This window comes from Sphaeramia orbicularis, chromosome 2 (assembly GCF_902148855.1).
Source record: "Sphaeramia orbicularis chromosome 2, fSphaOr1.1, whole genome shotgun sequence".
NCBI classification, from domain to species: domain Eukaryota; kingdom Metazoa; phylum Chordata; class Actinopteri; order Kurtiformes; family Apogonidae; genus Sphaeramia; species Sphaeramia orbicularis.
Genome location: NC_043958.1, coordinates 28237228 through 28260288, shown reverse-complemented (window position 1 = coordinate 28260288; position 23061 = coordinate 28237228). Strand labels below are relative to the sequence as shown.

The 23061-nt window shown below is 36.5% G+C and overlaps 1 protein-coding gene across 13 annotated transcripts in view; it reads left to right on the top strand.

Moving 5' to 3' along the window:
• Positions 1-23061, top strand: part of dmd (dystrophin) — a 348302-nt gene that overhangs the window by 168896 nt on the left and 156345 nt on the right. For all 13 annotated transcript variants that reach the window (XR_003937328.1, XM_030154578.1, XM_030154571.1 and 10 more), the window contains 6 exons: positions 1604-1715; positions 1862-1975; positions 2496-2651; positions 2761-2931; positions 17325-17507; positions 22615-22749. Coding sequence is in view for 12 of the 13 variants with exons in the window: in XM_030154578.1 (XP_030010438.1) it covers positions 1604-1715; positions 1862-1975; positions 2496-2651; positions 2761-2931; positions 17325-17507; positions 22615-22749 (871 nt within the window). In the remaining variant the exon portion in view is untranslated. The remainder of the gene's footprint in view (positions 1-1603; positions 1716-1861; positions 1976-2495; positions 2652-2760; positions 2932-17324; positions 17508-22614; positions 22750-23061) is intronic.

The following is a 23061-nucleotide window of genomic DNA, read 5'->3' as shown; positions in this document are numbered from 1 at the left end:
GCAAAGAAGAAGTGTTCACTAACACAAATTTAGACAGATTTGTGAACAATATTTGAGAGAAATAAACCTTGTGTGTACACAGAAAAAGTTTTAGATCTTTGAGTTCAGCTCATGAAAAATGGGAGAAAAACAAAAGTGGTGCGTTTATATTTTTGTTCAGTGTATGACACAATTAAATGAATGTTGATTTTATGATGAGGCCTTTAAGTGATAAAACCAGAACACAAACACACAGTAACTCTTTCAAAGCCTCATATGGTTCTGCATAAGGGAGTTGTGATTCTTTTTGTTGAGGATGAACTTGAACTACTCATGTCTCACATCCACATCTGGACATTCAGACCCTGATCACCTCCACTATAGCCTCTGTCCTACTTTGTGACACTTTGTAGAACTCTGCAGTGAGGGAAGTTTAACTCAGAACACAGATAAAGTTGCACTTAAAGTTTTACTAAATAAGAAAGTATAGAATGGGAAAGTTTAGACAGCTCTGTTTTCATTAATTTCTTCCATTTTCATGTGTTACAGTTGTACACAGAATGATACTTTGTCTTTGCTTCTTGTTTTAATAAATATTTGTCTGTTTTATTGAAGAGGATGACAGCTCACTGATTTAACACAAGTGAAACCAAGCAAGTAAATATTAAGGACGAAGTGGATTTCAAAACTTAAACATTTATTGTCATTGTCCATGACAATTAAAATGAATAACAAGAAAGTAGTGTAATTATTAAATAGAAAGTATCAACATCCACCATAACTACCTTAACTAAATGTCATGTTTTTAACAATACACATGACATTGTTCTTCAAATGTTTAAAGAAGCGATTCACAAGTACACAACAGCTTCATGTGACATCAAATAAGAAATATCAATTTAACAAAACTATTAACCCTTTGAAAAGAGTTATAATTAAGTTCTGATCTGACTAAAATAGTAATGATTCCTAAACCCATAAAGGCCCAAACATCCACTGGCAACCAGAAGTATCTACCTATCTTAAATGTTTAATACCTGTTGATCCACTAATCCTATCAATACAGGTAAATAATTGGTGTAAAATGCAGTTTCCCATCTTTTCATGGTCATCAGATATGACCCATTTGGACGTTCAGAGGCTCCGCAGTGAACGCGGAAACACCGCCACCTTCTACAATACTGATTCACCAGTAAAACCCATGGAGTTGGATCAATGACAGTAGATGAAGACGCTTGGTTTATGTTCAGTTAATGATATATTTTGCTGAAGAAGTTACTTTTTCTTCAGTTTTCTGTGATGTTGATATAATAACCCTTAACTTTAATCTGAGTTTTAATGAACATCTGCATGATCAGTAAATGAAACATAGGAAAATACAAGATTTTTACTGAAACAATGCAAAACACAGAGGATAATATTACAATAAATGGTGATAAATCCCTTCAGAAAGGTTAAACTTAGAGGAAAAATTCATATGGGAACTGCCACAAAAGTAGCACTGGGTCTGTATGGGTTAAGAACAACATACATACATTTATACATTGTCTTGCTGGTGAACTTTGTCACAATATGTCATATGTCACAGTACAAACCTGTCAACAACATGTGCGATTTTCCGTAGATACCGCACAGAGATGGATGCCATCATGGCACGCTGGAGACGACTCGGCACCACGCTGACTGATAACGCACAGAGGATCCAGGAGCTCATGGCCAAACTGATGCAGTTCGAGGTGAGAGGAATTAGGCGGATTCCTAAATGATTCCTCATTGTCAAGTTTAATGACCTAGTAGTACAGGAATTTGACTTGATCAGCTGGCGGACATGAATGAAATACTACATTCATTAAAAATGTGTCAATGGATTCTTATTTTTCAGAATGATGTAAAGACACTAAAGAAGTGGATGGCAGATGTGGACGTCTTTCTGAATGAGGAATGGCCGGCTTTAGGCGACTCTGAAGCACTGGAGAAACAGTTAGAGCAGTGCACTGTAAGGAAACCTCACATCACAGCCTGTTTTTAGACAAAGCAACAGTTTCTTAAGCTACAAAAAGGCTCTGTGTGACTTGGAATGCACTCTGTCCCCAACAGATAATATCTCTCCTGGAAATAAATGAAAGGTTATCATTATAGTTGAAAAATTCTCTAAATGCTAAAAGCACAGCCCGAGTGATAAAAGGTTTGGAAAGGTTTAACTGAGTACATGAAAATAGAATGGCTTGGGATATAAAAAAAAGCCCAGAGAAATCATAAAATAACCCTCAGAGTTCATAAAATACCCAAGAGACTATAAAATATCCCTCAAGGAAATAGACAGGAAATTGAAAATGAGTATGTTGTCAGATAAATGCTTTCTCATGAACACTTGTACAGAAATCGTTCCATAAATGTCAAAAAACTGCCAAGTAAAGATTTCTCATCAAGGCTAAAATGGTCCAGCCTAAAATACATGCAGGTACTGTCCTTTCTGTGCAGACTGTAAAATCTTTTCTACATATGTGTTTGGCCAGGCTCTGGTGAACGATATTCACACCATCCAGCCCAGCGTCAACGGCATCAACGAAGTGGGCTTGTACCTTAAAAAGGAAGCAGAGCCGCCGTTTGCCATCCACATCCAGAAGGAGCTGGACGAGCTCAATGCTCAGTGGGAGAATGTATGCAAACAGGTGTGTGTCTCCACATCCAAAAACACCTGAGTCAGAATGTTTTTCTCATTTATATGTGTGTGTAAAAAGTTGAGCATCATGTTGATGCCCCCCCTCAACCCCCGTCTAGGCCTATGCTAAGAAGTCTGCTCTGAAAGGAGGCTTAGATAAAACCATGGCCCTGAGGAAGGAGATGCAGGAGATGCAGGAGTGGATCAACCAGGCTGAGGAAGACTACCTGGAGAGAGACTTCACATACAAAACTCCAGAAGAGCTTCGCAAGGCTGTTGAAGAGCTCAAGGTATGTGCAGAAAGGGTCTGTGGGAGAAAGATAGTGAAAGCAAAGGAGGGAAAGTGACACACTGTGAATGAAAGAAGCTGCAGAGATCTGTTTGTTTCCAGTGATGTATCAGCAGTGTCCTCTATATGACAATCCAACAGCATTTATACATCCATAGAGCCATCCTAGTTTAGTCAGCTGTACATTGTATTTTACCATAATTCTGAATCAGTTTTTTATTTTTCATTTAATAATTTAATACTGACAATAGTCTCTTTTCCATTGGATATATGCACAAAACTTTACCGATATTTACTAAATGTCGACAAAACAGAAGGGCGTAATGTTGGTTTTTCCATTAAATCACAAATGCAATGATCTGCCTATTTATTATTGCAAGATGACTCAAGAAGTCATGCCATATACATGGCGACAAATGTAAATATGGTGTTGATTTACAGATATATTTATTATTATTATGTAGTTCCCCTTTATCCCGTCCTATTTAATAAAAAATAATGTAAAAATGATTTGGTTTCCTTGTGCGACCACACATACCACGCCTCTTCTTTTTCGCTTGTAGTAACGTCCGTCAACATTTGTTTTTTAAATTCACGTGACTCTAGTTGCGGAAAATGTCTTTCCATTGGAGTTTTGCCTAATATACCATTTGTGATACACTCAAAAAAGTACCTCTTGCCAGCGCAAAAACTTTTAATCAAAAAACAAGAGTTTTGGCGAATTTTTTATTTTTTTTTTTCCATTAGGCAAATTTCTATGTGCAAGTTATATTCATGCAATGTGAGGGTCAATGGAAAAGCGATTAATGATTGCTTGTCTTAATTATCAGTACTTGAAGAATGCTTACTTTTAATTACCAAATTCCCATTTAAGAAAAAATAAATGCAACACATCGTTATCCTCATAGCATAATTGCCTAAGTCATACTCTATATGGACAAAAGTATGAGGACACATTGAATTCAGGTGTTTCTTTTCTAACAGGGGTCTGGGATACAAAACCATAATGACAAATGTCCTAGTATAGTTTTATATTGGGATAAATATCATATTGATTATTAATATTGATGTTTATATCTCTAATCAATATAAACAGGACATCTTAAAGCTGTAGCCATGATATGTCCCAATATTTTTGTCAGTATAGTTTATACACATCAATATTTTCCTTTTAAATGTGCTGGAGACTTTCATGACCAATTTTTCATCAAATCTGTCAAATCTCAGTCATAGCCTAAGTATCTCGAATTTGTAAGTCTTTCTGTGATTACTCACCTGAATCTCTTGCATTACGGTGAACAATTTCGAAGTGCCGTCCACCATAAACAAACCATGTGTTTACAAACAGAGTCGGGAGGTAACTCGGGCATCTTCGGAATTTTGTCACAATGTGCATTGTGGGAAGCGAAGGCTAGCGCCACTGCCTGACAGCGGCAGTGGCAGCGTGACCATATGATATTATATGGATGAAACAAACACGATGCGGAAACAGCTGAAACACAGAAACAGCTGGAGGAATATGCATAGAGGGAAGGGAGCTCCTGCCGTTTTCACATCGTGTCTTTAGCACAGTGGTTCTTAACCTGGGTTCGATCGAACCCTAGGGGTTCGGTGAGTCAGTCTCAGGGGTTCGGTGGAGGTCAAGACACACACTCGACAACAGCAGAAGTCACACTGATTTGCAGTAAATACTCATTATTATTGTAGTCTGATGGAAATTAGGTGATGGGTGTGTGTTAAAATGTTAAAAATGATGAATAGCAAAAATACAATAAGTTCATTATTGGAATACATAAGGTTAAAAATTAAAACCATTTCAGTGTGGTAGTATTAAAAAAGGTCATGTCTTTGTGAAAAGGTATGTAATTTGTTGTGAGTTCATGCACTGTATTGGTTCTGTTCTTTGAACACAGTGATGTTAATGCACGGTTCATTTTGTGCACCAGTAAAACATATACCTGTGTCTTGAATTTGAAAAAAATCATATTTTATTTTCTAATAAAGAAGGGTTCGGTGAATGTGCATATGAAACTGGTGGGGTTCAGTACCTCCAACAAGGTTAAGAACCACTGCTTTAGCAGCTGCCGCTGCCAGACAGTGGCGCAAACCGGCATTTCCCACAATGCATGTCGTGACAAAATTCTGAAGACACCCGCGTTACCTCCCGGCTCTGTTTGTAAACAAAGGGTTTGTTTATGGTGGATGGCACTGCAAAATTGTTCACTGTAATGCAAGAGATTCAGGTGAGTAATCACAGAAAGACTAACGGATTCGTGATACTTAGGCTATGACTGAGGTTTTACAGATTTGATTAAATATTGGTCACGAAAGTCTCCCGCACCTTTAAGTTTAATGGAAGATTTTTCTTCCTAAGTGAGATGTGAAGAAATTAGATGGTTAGTTGTAATAGAAAATTATAAATATATATATATATATATATATATATATATATATATATATATATATATATATATATATATATATATATATATATGTATATGTATACAGTCAGAGCACAAAAAATATGTTCGAAATTTAGCGGTACAACATTTAAAAGACAAATTTTTTATCGATATAGTGTATGACTTATGCAATTATGCTATGAGGCTAATGGATAATGGCGCAAATTTAGTTTAATTTTTCAGCTCATATGTATTTTGATTCACCAGTTTTACGCAATATAAATAATAAAAATGTGTGGTATCTAAGCAATTTGCTCAATACCATAAGTTTGGCACACACTGATGAAGTAACACATAATTTAGATTTTACAAATAGGTAAACACCCACTTTTAAAGGTAAATTTCCTGTTTCTTCAGGCTGATATTTTGTCTGTTTTTCTCTGTGTGGTTGAGTTTTGTTTAGGTGTTGTACCAGGTCTGAGTCCGGATCTCCTGTTGTCTCACCATTTGCTGTGTTTATGTGATTAATACATTGACGTAACTGCATTTATACAACAATATTCTATCATACTGGCACTTAACATTGCACTTAATGCACTTAACACTGCTCTTCACACATATGCTTGCACACCTGTGGAGTAAGGCCTGGTTCATTATGGTCTGTTTCATTGTGGTCTGATTCATTATGTTGCCCAAAGGCAGGGATCGAACCACCACAATGAAGCTCATAAAGTACAGCGTCTATCCCCTGAGCCTCACCTGTTCACCCTCCAAACAACCAAAGCACAATCTCAGTATAATACTGACAAAATTTTTACATGACGTGAGTCAGATAAAATACTAAACTGACTATATGGCACAGCTCTTGGCTGGATCACTTTTGAATTCTAAATTTCCAGTGAGTTGTGTTCATGTGCTTTTATTGTTGTAGTGAAATGAAAAATAGCAATTTATTGTGATCTGCTACTTAGGTAAAACAGTTTTGGACGTGTTAATTCATCTGCTACAGCATTTTTTTTTTTTTTTTAATTTATTCATTCATCTTCTGAACTTTTTCCTCCAGAGGGTCACAGAGACATATAAACACTGACACACACACATATTTGTGTGTGTGTGTGTGTGTGTGTGTGTGTATATATATATATATATATATATATATATATATATATATATATATATATATATATATATATATATATATATGTATGTATGTATGTATGTATGTATGTATATATATAGATGCTGAAAATGTGACCATGAAGTCTCGTTTAGGTAACACTGACTGCGATTTTTCAGATTTCCTCACTCTTGAAGGATGTTCAAATTAAAATATGGAGAAGAGTTAATACATTTTCACTTCCCTACAGCCATTTGAGAGGGCCTACATGAGTTTACTAAAGAGATTCTCAGTATTGTAACAAGTCAAAAATAATTTTCATTGCTGTGATAGTGGAAATTTTCTGTTTTACATGCAATTGATATTTCAATGTTGATGTTCAGAGTCATTTCTTAAGTAAATTAGGCAGCAAATGTCTGGAAGAAATGTAAAGTTTAGGGATATTTCACTATATTTCATTCTTTCTGTTTTCAGTCTCAAACTGAAAACCATTTGCAAACCCCTGATTTACTGACTCAGTGGTGAATATTTAATGCTGATAACACAGGGACCTTTTATATACCTTATGATAAGATAAAACACAGGAAATTACACAAAAAAATGCTGAACTTAAAGTTTATTTAATACCATTATATCTATTCTGCACTTTCTGTGGGGAGCTTGTAGGAGCTAAATGAATGGTTTATAGATCATCAAAAAGCTAAACTTTGTGAAAAAACAAGAAAACAGAATTATAATTAAAGTTTTTGTGCATTTAAAAGCAGCAATTATCATACAGATAGCAGCATGTCCTTGTTCCAGAAAGAGAATAAAAATTTGCATAAATGTCTGCATTTATTTTTGGCTTCATTTCTGATACTGATTATCTCAAAGTGATATTTAATCAACCTAATTAATCATTATTTAATTTGGTTAATGTTTATAAGTACTTCATGTAATTAATGTGTTTTTTTTTTTTTTATCATCTGACAGCGTTCAGGTTAAGTTTTCAGTAGCTCTATCTGTTTGAGGTCTTTCTCTTTCCCTTTGGCTGTGATTTGGTCAGCAGAGATCATGTGGGGACTGAGAAGCAGCGGCACCGGACTGACCTTTGTCCATCATCTCAGCTGCAGGGCTTTTTTCTGATGCTAATTAGAAGCAGAAATCAGTTCATTGTACAGTAGTATCTTGACTTTACAAGTTTCATTCCATGGCTGAGTTCGTAACTCAGTTTGCTTGTATGTCATATCAAATTTCCCATTGAAATTAATTGAAATACCATTAATCTGTTCAAGCAACCAAAAACCACCCCCATTTCACACCTAACTTATAGATAACTTATACCAAATACTGATGGGTTCCTCCTGTCAACCTCATCTATATTATAGAAGCCAAGTGGCCTCTGTGTGCAGGAATCACACAAAATCCTGAAAGAGCTGACTGCTGCAGTTTGGCGTACTTATGTATTTTTGGTCAAGGAAGACAGTAGTGAAAATGGCAAGTTGATAGGACCAATATTTTGGGAAATATTAGTAATTTTGGAATACAATAGCCTTCCAATCACCTTGCTATGGCCAGAACACTTTTGCTGTGACTGCTGGACAACTGTAAAGCATGCACAAATACACAACAATGTAAAAACTACCACATCTAGAACCCGTGGATCCCCATGGGTCAACATGCTAGTTTTTATATAGCCTATATAACCAAGTGGCTCTTTCATACCTCTGCTGTGGCTCCCTGTGGCTTCGGAAAATTAGTAACGGGTATTTAATTCAAATTTATTTTATTTTAGTTCATTAGTTTTTTTAATGTAATTCTAAATTTGAAGATTTGAAAATTTGAAGATTCATGATGTTAGGTAATACAGGTATTATCTCCTGATGCACAACAAAGTCTGGTCGCTGTCCAGAGGGGAGGTGCTGAAACGCTTTGTCTGGAAGGAGTGAAAAGAGGTCAGATCTGTGGAATTATGGGTCTGGAAGAGGTGAAAAGAGGTCAGGCCAATGGTTAGGAAAACAAATTTGGCAACATAACTGCACAAAAAGCACAAAATGGGAGCACAACAGAGGTAACTGTGTGGAGTGAACAAGTGAGACTTGAGATGCAGGATTTTGGCTCGCAACTCAAGCAATAAATTCAGAAAAAGTTGAGGCACAAGGTACCACTGGATTTGTTTTGTTTGTGTCAAAGCATCACAGTATATTGAAATTAGTTAAGTTCACCCTCTGCTTTAGAAATAGTTCCTCAGTTGTCATGGAGATAATATTGCTTTTTGTCACATGAAATATTGTATTTTTTTTTTGCCATGTCTCTGTGTTCATTAAGTCTCTTATTCAGTATTTGACTGTGACCACTCTGAATGTCACAAACTACTGGGGTTTGCTCTTCAGCTGAAAACCGCTGATTGTAGATGTTACTTTCTCTTGTTAATAGGTTTTTGTATGTTTGTTGTCTGCAGAACCCTGTGAAAATATGCTATCATGGCTTTATTGTGCAAAACTATGAGGCTTTGTAGTCTCTGAGTGTAGCCAAGGTCTGACTGAATTAGTACAGATGATGCAGCTGTTCTGTCTCTTTTCTCTGTCACTCCATCTTGATCCTGGTTAATTCCAGGTCAATAACGCCCCCGTCTGCCTCAGTTTCTTTTCATTCAAGTCAAAGAACAGCTTTCTTTCTCTCTTTGTCTTCTTCCTGTAACTTCACCCAGGGCTTTGTGCCTTTTTTAAACTCCCTTCACTCTCACTCTTTTCTGATTTTTCAATTTTCGATTCTCCCATTCATTGCTGTCCCTTTTTGCTTTCATATCTATAATGCTGCGTATTTGTGATGTAAATTTATTGCACTATTTACTTTGGCAGAAGCAGTCCCTTTTCATTCACCCTGCCGCTCGAGAAAGTTTACTTTAAAGTGAGGTTGAAAATTAAAAATTGATTTGAGTCTCTTGCTAATCTCCTCCTCCTCATCCCTTCATGTCCTTTTCCTCTCCTTTAGTTTCACAGGGGTTTTCTTTTTCTCCTGTCTTTCTTTTTTCTTCTGTTTCTCCCTTTATGCTCTTAGCTGAAAGGAAACTCCATTCACGAATCTGTTCATTCGTTTATTCTCCTAATCCCCTCTCCTCCTGCTCCATCCCCCTCTTGCTTGGCAAAGCATTAGCTACACTCCTTCATCCATTGATTTGTTTGCTTGCTGTTCGGTGCTTCTCTCTCCATCTCTTCACACTCGGTGGCTTTGTCAACTGAAGATACATTGATTCATTAGTTCTCGCATCCATCCCTCCATCCATTAAGCCAGTCTTCTTCTTTCTTGTTTTGCTCTTTATTTCTTGCCATCTGTTTTCTAATGTCTTTCACTTGTAAGAGCTTTATGGATATGACAAGACTTGTTGATGCCAGGACATCAACAAGTCTTGATCAGCTGAACATTAAGCTCTAGTTTATGCTGAAAAGCAAAGGTTTCATGTAAAACCTGTGTCATGAGAAGTTGCTTCTTCTTTAATGATTAGATACTTTTATTGTATTTATTCCAGCTTATAGACACATTTACAGAAAAAATACAATTAGCACATGTTAGTTAGTTAGTTAGTTAGTTTTATTTTTGGTTGTGAAACAACAGTCAGTACAGCACAGGGTTCATCGATGTAACACCAATGCGATAGCAAAACAGAAGAAAAAATAATACCCCCCCCCCAAAAAAAAAAAAAAAAAGAACATTGATCCTGGTGTTGCTACCAAAAAAGGAATAGGCTGAAGCTAAAAGCTTCTTTGGCATGAAAGGGTCTATAAAGCAGGTTTCTTGCACATCTACCTGATACTAATGCCATTCTTAAATGCCGCTTTGTTTTGTCTTAATTGCCTAGTTAATTTTTTTTTTTTTTTAATTTTATTGTGCTTTTATACATCTTTAATTCTCTTGGTATTCAGTGTGGATGACAAAGTAAGATTTTCATTGTACAAGGGAACCTGTTTCTTTCACTGTACACATGACAATAATACGATTTAAATGAGTTACTGTCTTACAAACATAGCAGAGATAACTCTTTGTCCAAAGGATTTCAGAAGCGGTCATGACAGACATGACATTCTTAAATTTGCATTTTGTTATTTTGTCCCCTCTCAGCAGCAACATAGTCCAGTAGTAAAAGACTCGACTGGTTTACTGGTATGAATCATCCATCTTTTTTTCCCCAATACTTTTATTTTTTCAGGTTTTCGCGTTTGTAAAATAAACAAACGAACATAGAATTAGAGGTCAGAGAGAGATGAGTAATGGTACAGTTCATTAGCCAGAAATTTTGGGATGGTTGGTGGCTTAGGAAACAGAACAGTACAATAAGAAAAGGACAAGGTGAATAAAACACTGTTCAGTGTCCATTTCCCATGAGTAGTAGTCCCATCTCCCCCAGTGTTTTCCCTCTTTTCCGTCTTTAGCTGGAGCATATAAGTCATGTTGTCCATGAGACGTATATAATTGATGATGCCAATAAAACAGTCTACAGTAGGGACAGGGGTTCTTTTAAGGCAGCGACAGTAAAATCTGTAGAAGATACATCTCACCTGCACATAAACCATCAGGAATGACACAGAGAAACAGAGAGGGGAGTCACATGTTTAGTTTGTAGGCCAAAATTGTACCAAAATTGACCAGGAATGTCAAACTCATTTTAGTTCAGGGGCCACATACAGCCAAATTTAATCTCAAGTGGGCTGGACCAGTAAATAATAGCATAATAAGCTATGAATAAAAACTCTAGTAATAAAATTTTTTGTCTTTGTTTTAAAAAGTAAAAGTACAGTTTTACCAATATTATGCCTCAGCTTCTCATATACACGTGTATTACAACTTATAGACCCCAGTATGTTATTTTTTATTACCAATCGACTTAACATTTAATTGGTCTGAATATGGAACCTGAACTAAAATAATTTTGACGTCCTTGGCTGTTAGTATCTTCAGTATAATTTTTGCAGTTCACAAATTCATCCCATGGGCCAGATTGGACCCTTTGGCGAGACCGTTTTGGCCCCCAGACCACATGCTTGACACCCCAGATTTAGACAGAAGGTTTGGATACGTGGGCATAACCAAAATATGTGGGTGTGCTCCATCTGCATTGATCCACACCCTCTTCAGCCAGGTTGTGAAGCCTTAAGTAATATGGATTTCTGCTTTGGTGTTACAAAGAACCAGATGAAACTCTTCCAAAAGTCCCTCCATGCCAGCGAGTTAGTAGCGGGACATTGAGTCTCCCAGGCCTGTAGCCAGGCTTAGTCTGGTATCACTACTTTGATATCTTTTTTCCCAGTGCTGTCTTACATAATGTGAATCGTCTTTCTTGAACATCGATGTGGAAAAACAAAGGAGATGTACATTGATTGTAGGCAGGACTGTGCGATTAATGGATTTTAAATTGAAATTGGATTTTTTAATTAGGACGCTTTTTAAAAAAGGGAAATCGTCAAATGGATTTCATCTCTCTGGTGCCTCTGGGCCGCGCACCTGCCCTGGGGGCTACCGTAGGCTCCACCTCCTATCTGTGAGAGCGGTCTTTCTCAGAAGTCCATAATGACCACAAACGTTAAATCTGTGATTGGCCCGCAGTAGTGATACCAGTGTAAGCCGTGGTTTCACGCACGGATCTCCCAATTCGAATACAACTGTATGTGGATCACTCATCGTACATGGTCCCCCACCAATCCGTACCGTACCGTCTTCTTCCGATCCAGGTCTGGGTCGCAGGGGCAGCAGGGGCAGCAGGGGCAGCAGGGGCAGCAGAGTAGCCCAAAATCGAGTTTTTAGAGGAAAAAAAATTTTTTTTTTTTTTTGGCAAAAATCATGTAGACTCTAATTGTAGGAGAAACCACTCAGCCATCTCCCCTGTTATGATAAACAGTCAGACCATTGAACTGGTGGACAAGTATCTGGGTTCTGTGATCAACAACAAACTGTGCTTTTTTCATTGAATCTGTTCTTACCTTTTATTTTATTTGCTGACATGAGTCACTTCCTGTTAACCATAAACCATTATAAGGCATTGTGAAGGTGTGCAGCAAAATTGCTGCCACATCTCATACCAGTCTTCATGATCCTGTACAATAATTAGGGATGGGAATCGAGAACCAGTTCTTTTGGAGAACCGGTTCCCAGTAGCTCGATTCCTCGGAATCGGGCCATGCGTCATCTGTTATTATTATTTGTACATGCTTTATATGGTATATTTTCTGTGTAGATGATGGAAATATAAAAGACAGTTAATGCAAACACACCCGTTTGTACTCTTTTATTCCCTCACCCAATGGGAATCGATAAGAGAATCGATAAGGAATCGGATCGATAAGCAAAATCGATTATGGAATCGGAATCGTTAAATTCTTAACGATTCCCATCCCTAACAGTAATGATGGCAAAGGTTTTTTATTTATTTATTTATTTATTTATTTATTTATTTGACAGGGACAATGCAGTCAAACATAGTTGCAGCTGATGAGATGCATATAGAGTTTATAACTAGTGCTAATTCTCAACCCCAGTCTCCGGTTCGGCTCTTTCACAACTTTGCAGTACAATATAAAAAATACATCATTTAAAACAATCATACCATACAATTCAATAATCCAGTGCTGTATTTTTATGATATGAGGCATTCATGCACTCACTCACTCTTCCACACAACATATACAAGTGTGAAGCTTTTTGAAGCAATTAACCTTTTCATCCCAATCGTATTGAAAAAGGTTCACTACTCAAAGCCTATTTCAATCACATGACCCATGACGTCCGAAGCTTCATTTGACACGTACGCCACATGACTGGTTTGAACGCTGATTCAATGGTAGCGGTTCACACTTCACTACTGATAAATCTGTATGGGTGATTTGATGAGAACATGAACAATACAAATAAATGAAGAAAATAATGTATAATTTATCCACATCACTGAAACCAAGTGAAGTAAACAGATATGAAATGGATATGAACGTGTGTAAATAACTTGTTCGTATTGTAGCGTCCAAACCAATTATGTGGTGTATGTGTCAACTGAAGCTCCAAATGTCAAGGGTCACGTGATCAACAAAAAACTAATCAAGCTCCAATACAAGCTCCACTGAAAATTGGTTTGTGTTTTTTTAAATATGCTTCAAACCTTTGGTGTTACAGGTAGCATCACTGTTGTACAGGATGTAGGTCTTAACCCTGAAAGACCAAGTCCTATATTAGTGGTGAGCTCCAAATTTTTTTCTTTCTACATTTGACCTTTCCTTGGTAACTTATCACCATTTATTCTAATATTAGCCTCTGCATTTTGTATCTTTCAGTGTAAATCAAGTATTTCGCTACATTTAATTCACAGATCATGTAGACATTCAGAAAAGTTTATTGTGTCAAAATAGAGAAGATTTAAAATAGTGAAGTTTTTTTCAGCTACATATTTTATTAACTGAACATAAAAACAAGAATCTACAACTACTTTTATTTCACTGCAAAAAAATGCACTGCTAGAAATAAGCCTAATATTCCTAAATCTGGTCAAATTATCTTATATTGAGCAAAAAATCTGCCAATGGGGTAAGAAAAAAAATTCTTGGCTAGAATTCTTGAAACAAGAAAAAAAGTCTATCAACTAAAAAACTATAATGTGTCTTAAAACTAGACAAAAATCCTAGAAATTTAGCAAACATTGCTTAGTAATAAAAATAAAATCATAGTCATTTAAGAAAAAAATACTTTAAATGAGGAATTTTAGTCTCTGACTGAACTGGATATAAGAATGTAAGTCTGAAAATAAGAGTTACAGTAGAAAAAAAATCTTAAAATAAGCATTTGATTCTGTTGATTGAGCTCAAAAAGAGAGATTCAACTGGGAATCAATCCCAAATCTGCTGCATTGGAGTCCAATGCAGAGCTAAACAGCCACTATGCTGTGAAATGACCAATTTGCAAAGCACCTCTCAAACAAACTGCTATTAAACCATAACCGTACATCCTATCTCAAAAATTCTTGCAGGTGAGAGTTGTGGTGAGTCTTGTAAACATATTGCTGTATAATATGTAAAAGAACAAAAAAGTCAGAACTGAATAAGCAGTGATTGTGGGAACATGGAGTTTGTCAAACATGTTAGTGACAGTAATTTAACATGGGAGTGAATGAAAAAATGAATGAAAGTAATTCAGCTTCCGTTTCATGTCTACGACATTCCTACTGGCCGTGGGAGCTTGTTAAATCTGGTCAAATCTGGCTTGATATTAGCTGGAAAATCTTATTAAGAATAATAATAAGAAAAATATTTTTCTTATGTAACAATTTCTTAGAAAGCTTATTTTCCTTTTTAGATGAAAAATAAAACAAATGTTCTAGGCTTTTTTTCCACTTTTTTTAGAAATAATTTTTTGCTGTGTTGTTAAACTACATGCGGTTTTACTGGTGAATCAATGATCAGTTTTTCCGCGTTCACTACAGAGCCTCTGAAAGTCCAAATGGGTCATATCTGATGACCATGAAAAGCTGAAAAACTACATTTTACCTCAATTATTTCCATGTATTGATAGGATTAGTAATTAAAAAGTTATTAAACATACCGCTACACCTTTTTAGACTCTGTTTCTAAGTTAATATTAGCTAGTGTTGCACAACTTTGCCACTGCAGAGGAAAAAAGGTGCTCAGACACACAGCAATAATCCCCAAAGATCATGTGGTGAACCTGCAGCAGACAGCAAACAAAATCTGCAATCTGTATTTGTGGTGTAAATTTATTTAGGTTCCTTACTTTCTGCCTGAAATATTCTTAGCCAAAACACACATAATACAGTAAATAGCAAACAGAAACTGTACACTTAGCATTATGGTTTGCACATGTGTGAAGTGTGTGACTATCATGTCTTGTCTTTGTCATAGTGCAGAAATAAAATGTAAAAAAAGTTGAAATCCAACCAGTGTTACCTGTCTTTTCTCATCAGATGTAGATTTTTTTTTCTACACAGCCAATTACTGTATATAAACAGTAATGACAAAAGTCAGGAGTTAGACAAAGGCAAAATTCAGATCAGGTATCGACAAGGACAAGGCAGTGGTCGTTCACAAAAATCACAAGGACACTAAGAAAATGGCTGAAGTAACTGGAGCACTTAGAGAATGGGAACAGTGAGACATATTAGGGGTGGGGCAGACAGTCACAGTGGCAAGAAACACACAGTATGCAGGAAGTGAAACTGAAACAAAAGGAGAGGTTAGACATAACAAAATAAAACAGGAAACACAAGAATATTGTGGGGATTATAGTGGGTCTTAACAAGTAACTGGTAGAGCAGACAAAGCCTGAGTTCCTCGGTTAATTTGATTTATGGATCATTGACTTTGAGTCTGAGGTTCAGTGATCAGTGATCCAGATTAATTCATGTAATACTTTGAGTTAGCTCAATAGTTTTCCAGTTTATAATAAAGTCTGATCATTTCTGACAGTTTTGAATGGTTTTTCTGGGGCTGATATTGGCTGATATTGGCTTATTAACTGGCTTTCTGCTATGCTTCCGGCTCTGACGTTATTATATCAGCTTTTAAAGATCAGTGTTGAGCTAGTTACTTCTGAACTGTAATATATTACAGATTACTTGTTACTGTTATTTAAAAGTAATTCCTTATCTTACAATACTACTGTCTCAGAATTGTAATGCATTACATGACTCCTGTATTACTTTTGAGTTACATACAGACTCTTGTCATAAATGGCACATGTGCAGCAGAATTTTATCATAGAAACATTAGATTACCATGTCATTGCTGATTACAGGGATCATGCTAACTAGCATCTGTAAAGCAGGGTTAGGCGTAGTAATGAGCATACGTCCATGCAGCCAAGTGTACTGTCTTCGGCCATCTTCACCCATTGGCTGAACACCAACAGGAAGTAGAAATTTCCTGCTGCATTTTTGATTCCTTAACCCTATAACACCAAACTTATCATATTTGATACATGACTTTTGAAGCCCTATACATGATCAGTGTGATATTTTTTGTTCTTGAAAAATCTGATGTATACAATTAGATACATGCAATCAATGGATAATCCACCGGGGGTGGGTGTGTGTGTGTGGGGGGGGTTGTTCACCTGACGCCTTTCCAGTGACACTACAAAGTTTTCAAGTGACAGAACTTTACCAATTTTGAAAAGGAATTACCAGTTTGTTACATGTTTTATTATGTTTTTGTTTGTTCAAAAATAATATTTTATCATTGAGACCCGATGTATCAAATATGATACAAAATTGAAACTCGTACATGGAAATTGATATTTAAGAAAAAAACTTTTTGGGTGGTTCAGAAGGACCAATAAAGGCTCCAGTTTCAAAGAAGTGGAATTTTCTGTCAGTGATTTAATGGTTCAGGCTTTACAGGGTTAAGGTCTTGCAAGGTCAGTCTTGCTGGTTTTTTGTGTGTTTTTTTTTTTTCTTCATTTGAGCAATTCAATTATGGCCAAAAAGTGTGTTGTAATGCAAACGCTACTGAACATGTACCGAGTAAAATATTACTGAAAATTAATTAGTAATGCCTTACATTACTGCATGACAGCAAAAAGTATTCGTTATTGTAATGCATTTTTTACTTTTGTAATGCGTTACTCCCAACACTGTTTAAGATCCACTTCAATCTACACTTATGGATGTATGCTGTGATCGGTTCACAAATTTTGGGGGGAAAAATTAGGCACTTAGCACATTATCTATATGAAACAGATCTTGACTTTCCTAAATATGTTTCCTGATGTTTTTTGCAGCATCATTCAGTGTTGTTATCCCTCTGAGGACGCTTGATGTTGCAACTGACCTCACAGCACCCGTCTAACTCTCCTGTCTCTGAAAAATAACAGCTTTTATTTCCTCTGCTTCTATCCCTCCATCAGAGAGCCCAGGAAGAGGTCCATTCTAAGGAGCTAAAGGTCAAACTCCTGACCGACAGTGTGAACAGCTTTATCGCCAAAGCTCCGCCAACGGCCCACGATGCCTTGCGCTCTGAGCTGGATGTGCTAACAGCAAACTACCAGCGTCTGTGCAGCCGCCTGGATGGGAAATGTAAAACTCTGGAGGTAAGAACTCATACTCCCTGGTTATGACGATGAATGGGACAGGAAATTACAGGTACAAATTGGACACACTCGCTCTGCATGTATTCATGTAACATTTAGGATGTTTGTTAAAGTGTTAATCCATACAGACCCAGTGCTACGTTTGTGTCAGTTCCCACATGAGATGTTCTTTCTTTTCTATATCTAACCTTTCTTAAGTGATTTATCAGCATTTATTATAATATTATCCTCTGAATTTTGCATTTTATCAGTAGAAATCAGATATTTTCCTGTATTTAATTTACTGATCATGTAGATGTTCATAAAAGCTCAGATGATGATGATGATGATGATGATGATTATTATTATTATTATTATTATTTACTATTTTGCCACTTGTTTCTACTAGTACTTTCCAATGTGCAATTGCAATTTTTCACTACTTTTATGTATATACATATACACACACACACACACACACACACACACACATATATATATATATATATATATATATATATAGTTATTGTATTGCTTTTCTTGTGGCGTTTCTCATGTGTATATTCGGTGTTTGTGCTGCGTTTGGAACCTCAATTTCCTGATGGCTCTGCCCAGAGGATGAATAAAATTCTGTATAATCTAATCTAAAGTTGAGGGTTATTTTATCAAAAACAGAGAAAACTGCAGAAAAAAGTGACTTTTTCAGTAAAATATATCATTAACTGAACATAAACCCAGTGTCTCCATCCACTGTCATTGATCCAACTCCATGGGTTTTACTGGTGAATCAATGTTGTCGAAGATGATGCTGTTTCCACATTCACTGCGGTGCCTCTGAACATCCAAATGGGTCATATCTGATGACCATGAAAAGATGACAAACTACATTTTACACCAATTATTTACATGTATTGATAGGATTAGTGGATCAACAGGTATTAAACAGTTTAGACCAGTAGACACTTTTGGTCGGTGATGGATGTTTGGGTCTTTATGAGTCAATAAGCCAACCTTGGTGCATTATGCAAAAACCTAAGTCAGTATTAAAGAGCCTGTAATGAAAGAGGAGCTGTGTGTTTATGTGCATGTGACAACCCAGAATGTTCAAGGTAATCACACCCAAGCATGTTGAGTCGAGGCCAAAGTGGTAGTTCTCATATATATCAGTGCCAGCTTCAGTTTGCGTGTGTGTTATCAGAGGGTGTATACAGTTCATCATAGATGAGCTGAGGGGAAGTGGGTTAGCCAAACACCATAATTTCTATCTTACATTTATGTTACCTTGGAACTGAAGGAAAAATAACACATTTTATAGATACCAAAGACTCAAGTTAGAAGTAGTTCAAATCTATAGACTGTAAACACTTTATAAATCAATACGTTATTCGAGTTCCATGAAGAAGCCAGACAAGAAAAGGTGAAACCCAATGCCAAACAAACATTTACATCATTATGTCTGTTCTCTTATTTTGTTTCATATCTGTTGACTTATTGTATTATATTTAATTTTAACCCACAAAGACCAAAACATCCACCTTCGACCAAAACCATCTACTTATGTAAAATGTGTAATACCTGTTGATCCATTAATCCTATCAATATGTGTAAATAATTGGTGTAAAATGCAGTTTTTATCTTTTCATGGTTATCAGTCATGGACCATTTGGATGTTCAGAGTCTCTGTAGTGAACATGGAAATACTGTTATCTTCTACAACACTGATCCACCAGTAAAACATTGGATTCCATCCCCTGTCATTGGATCAATGACAGTGGATGGACACACTTGTTTTTACGTTCAGCTGATATTTTTGCTGAAAAAGTAATTTTTTTTCAGTTTTCTCTTTTGGATGAAATAGCCCTAAGCTTTAAACTAAAATTTTATGAACATCTACATTATCAGTAAATTAAATATAGGAAAATGCCTGATTTTCACAGAAAAAAATGCTAAGTAACAATGATAATATAACAATAAATGGTGATAAATCACTTAAGATAGATTAAATATAGAGGAAAAAAACATTTGGGAACTACCACAAAAGTCTGGATCTTTATGGGTTAAGTCTTCTTTGACTTTCCACTATTTAATATCCATTACATATCAAATACTCATATGGAACTGTGATATTTTTAACTGTTGCACTTTTCAGAACAGGTGGAAAATTTTTTAGAGTGAGGTGTAATGATGCTGAAGCTGCAAAGACATCCTCGGTGGCTCTGATCAGATTGCATAGAGACAAACATATGAATGTAGTCTTTGTAATTACATATTTTTCTTATGCTTGATTTTATTGGTTAAAAGTGATATAATGAACAGTCAAGAATTATGCCAAAAATACTGCTGTTGGTGATCCATATTTTTAGTCATGTGTCCTAACATTTGTATAAGACCATCTATATAATGTCCTTGATGCAAAACTGGTGGTATCAAATGCACGATTCACAAAAATGAAGATTTAACAAAAGTATTTTAATAGTCCAAATGTAATGAAACAAAAGGCGCTCCCAAGGAGGATACGAAGTACAACTTAAAAGAATCACTACGAGAAACAAAATCCTTACAGAATACCTGAATTAAACCTAATGAACATGAAAAAGATGGGTTAGATGCTTGACAAGACCACGCAGACTGAACAAGACAAACTGGGACCAGACAAAGGGAGACAGGGACTATTTCTACATGAGGTAGGGGAACATAGGCGAAACCAATTAGGGTGGGGCTAACAATCACACTGATGGGAAAATCACACAAAGGGAGGAAGTCAAGATCTGAAACAAGAGGGAAGAGATGCATACAAAATAAAACAGAAGTGCGTGACAGGACCAAATGTGAATGACTCTAACTTAACATAATGTGACTAATCATGAAACAAGGACAAAACACTGGAATACCTAAGACAAGACCTGAAACACTACACGTTAACATGACTAAATTTAACACGCTTGAGGAGACATGACAGTCTGTCCTTTACTCAGATTCTGACAAACCTCATGTATTTTTTGGGGGTCAACTAAAGTCCTTATATCACACTCACAAGCAGACAGTTTGCCTCTTAAACACCACAGTGACACATTACAGAAAAAAAACTGGGGGGGGTTTGAGAGGACATCAAGGATTCACTGCCATGTGGAATGATGGCAAGAAAAAGTTGCAAAAATATTCTATGTAACAGTGGCGGCTGCTCGTCTTTCAGACAGGGGAAGCTCATTGTCAGCTTACATAAAAAAATTTTAAAAATTTAAAAAATTGTCAAGTTATTTGAACATACATTCGGCCCTCTGTTCCTTTTAAAGAAAATGCTCAGTGACCTTATCGTACCAAGTAGGCCTCTTTTCCAGGGACTGGACCAGTGTCCTCTCTGCTTAGATTGCCTTGGCCCAGTGTGTTGTGGGTGGAAGACTTCAGCCTTTTTAAACCAGAGATGCTCCTTTCACTCCAACCTAGGCGACAGTTTGATTGATTTAACTATCTACAGAACGATATTAAACTCGAACAAGAAATGATTAAATTATGTAACTGAAACAAGAAAACGCTGAAATTATGTTAAATTGAAACAAGGAAGTACAATGAGTGTTTTATTTACAGTGCAAGAAATGAACGAGTAATTTCATAGTGGTTTCTCTCTTGATTTCACAGCAGAATGTGCGACGGTATTTAACTAAACTCTGTCAGTGAAGGAGTAGATCTCAAAATAGCTGTCAATCAAACGGGGTTCAGCCTTTCGACTGATCCTCCAATCAGCACGTGGGATTCTGGCGTCCCACCCGGCCGAGCTCCGCCCACAGCTCCATTTACCCCCAGAGACGTCCGGCGTCCGGGGGCGGGACAACATCGTGGCATTTATCCAATTACCGTCCAGTTTTCTGGCAATGAAAAAAAATGTTCCATTCAGTCCCATTGAAGCCCAGAGACGCCCGGCGTCTACGGACAAATGCACTGAGCAGAGATCATATGAGAAAACAGTGCAACGGGAATGTATGAGAAGTGAACAACATCGTGTCCGTTGATTTGTGATAAAGCTGATTCTGAACGAACTCGTCTGTGAGATGAACGTGTTCTAACACATTTCTGGTCAATGAAATGTCAACACAACCGAACATACTTAACCATTTAATTTACGTAATTTTAGGGGAAGCCGGCCTTCCCTTGCAGTCTGAGAAATCGCCACTGCTATGTAAAGAATTTGCCTCTCTATGGTGTTCTTGTCTTTGCTTCCTCTTACTGATTATACAGATGTTTTCATATGTATTCAGGCTCATTATTTGGTGTTAATAAGCATCAAAATATGGTGCTTTACGGTGTAGATAACTACCTCATACCATATGTCATATTAACTCCTTTTGTCTAATATATTATAACAACTTTTTACTAATTTACTAATGTAGTAATTTATGTCTTTTATGTGGGTAGTGTTTTTGTAAAGTGTTTCTGTGTTGATGCATAATCTCATAAGACACTGTAATATTTTATGATTAGTGGGTTCACTGAGAACATGTTATTTGATGAATGAATTACAGTCAGATCACTTCGTTTGCTTGTCAACTTCCTTGCATCTTCTTGTGGATCATATTATTTCAGATTTTTTATTTTTTTTACTTAAAGGAGACAGTTCTATCATTTCATCCAGACAGAGGCAATCGAAGCTAATTTTCAGATGGAAACAAACTCATTAAACATTCTGATGCTGAGCAGATGTTCGTATGATGGAGTAATGAAGACATGAATTTAACAAAAAGTATTTTCACAAGAAAGTTGAGCTAGCATCCATAATGGTCCCAAGAACTTGTAATAAATGTAGCTATAAATAAAGTTATATTATTATTTAACTATCCTTGTTGAATGTTTTATTCAGAGCTTCACCTCATGCATGTTCAAGAGTCATTATTAAACCCTGAGGGAAACTATATGTTGCTTCATTTCTGACTTCACCTCTCCTCTTTCCTGTCTTCTACCCTTTCTGCATTTTAAAATATCTGCATCCTCTTAGTCCTTCAACTTTCTGCCATTTTTCCTCTAATTTTTTATGTAATGTAAAAATTGTTGCAGCTGTGTCACATTTTCTCTATTTTCTTTCAACATCATGTTCTGTGGCCCCTGATGATTATATGCGTGGATATGTGTTTTACAGGAAGTATGGGCCTGTTGGTGTGAGTTGCTCTCCTATCTGGAGCAGGAAAACGCATTCCTGGACCAGCTGGAGCAGAAACTAGATGAGACAGAAAACCTCCAAGGAGGAACAGAGGAGCTGCAGGAGGCGCTCGATGTGAGTATAAAAAGGAAAACTTCACTGGAATAAGTAGATTATCAGGAAGGGAAGAAGTCTCTGTCATCTCCAGGAAATGGGTTTTATTTTACTGTAAAGCCAAGGGGGAATAAAATCTTATTAAGCAAATTTTTCATCAGAAGTTGTGTCTTTTTTGAGAAAACATAACGTTAGCCTCATAGCATAATTGCGCAAGTCATACACTATATGGACTAAAGAATTGGGACATGTTAAATTCAGGTGTTTCTTTTCTAACAGGGGTCTGGGCTACAAAACAATAATGACAAATGTTGTAATATAGTTTTATATTGT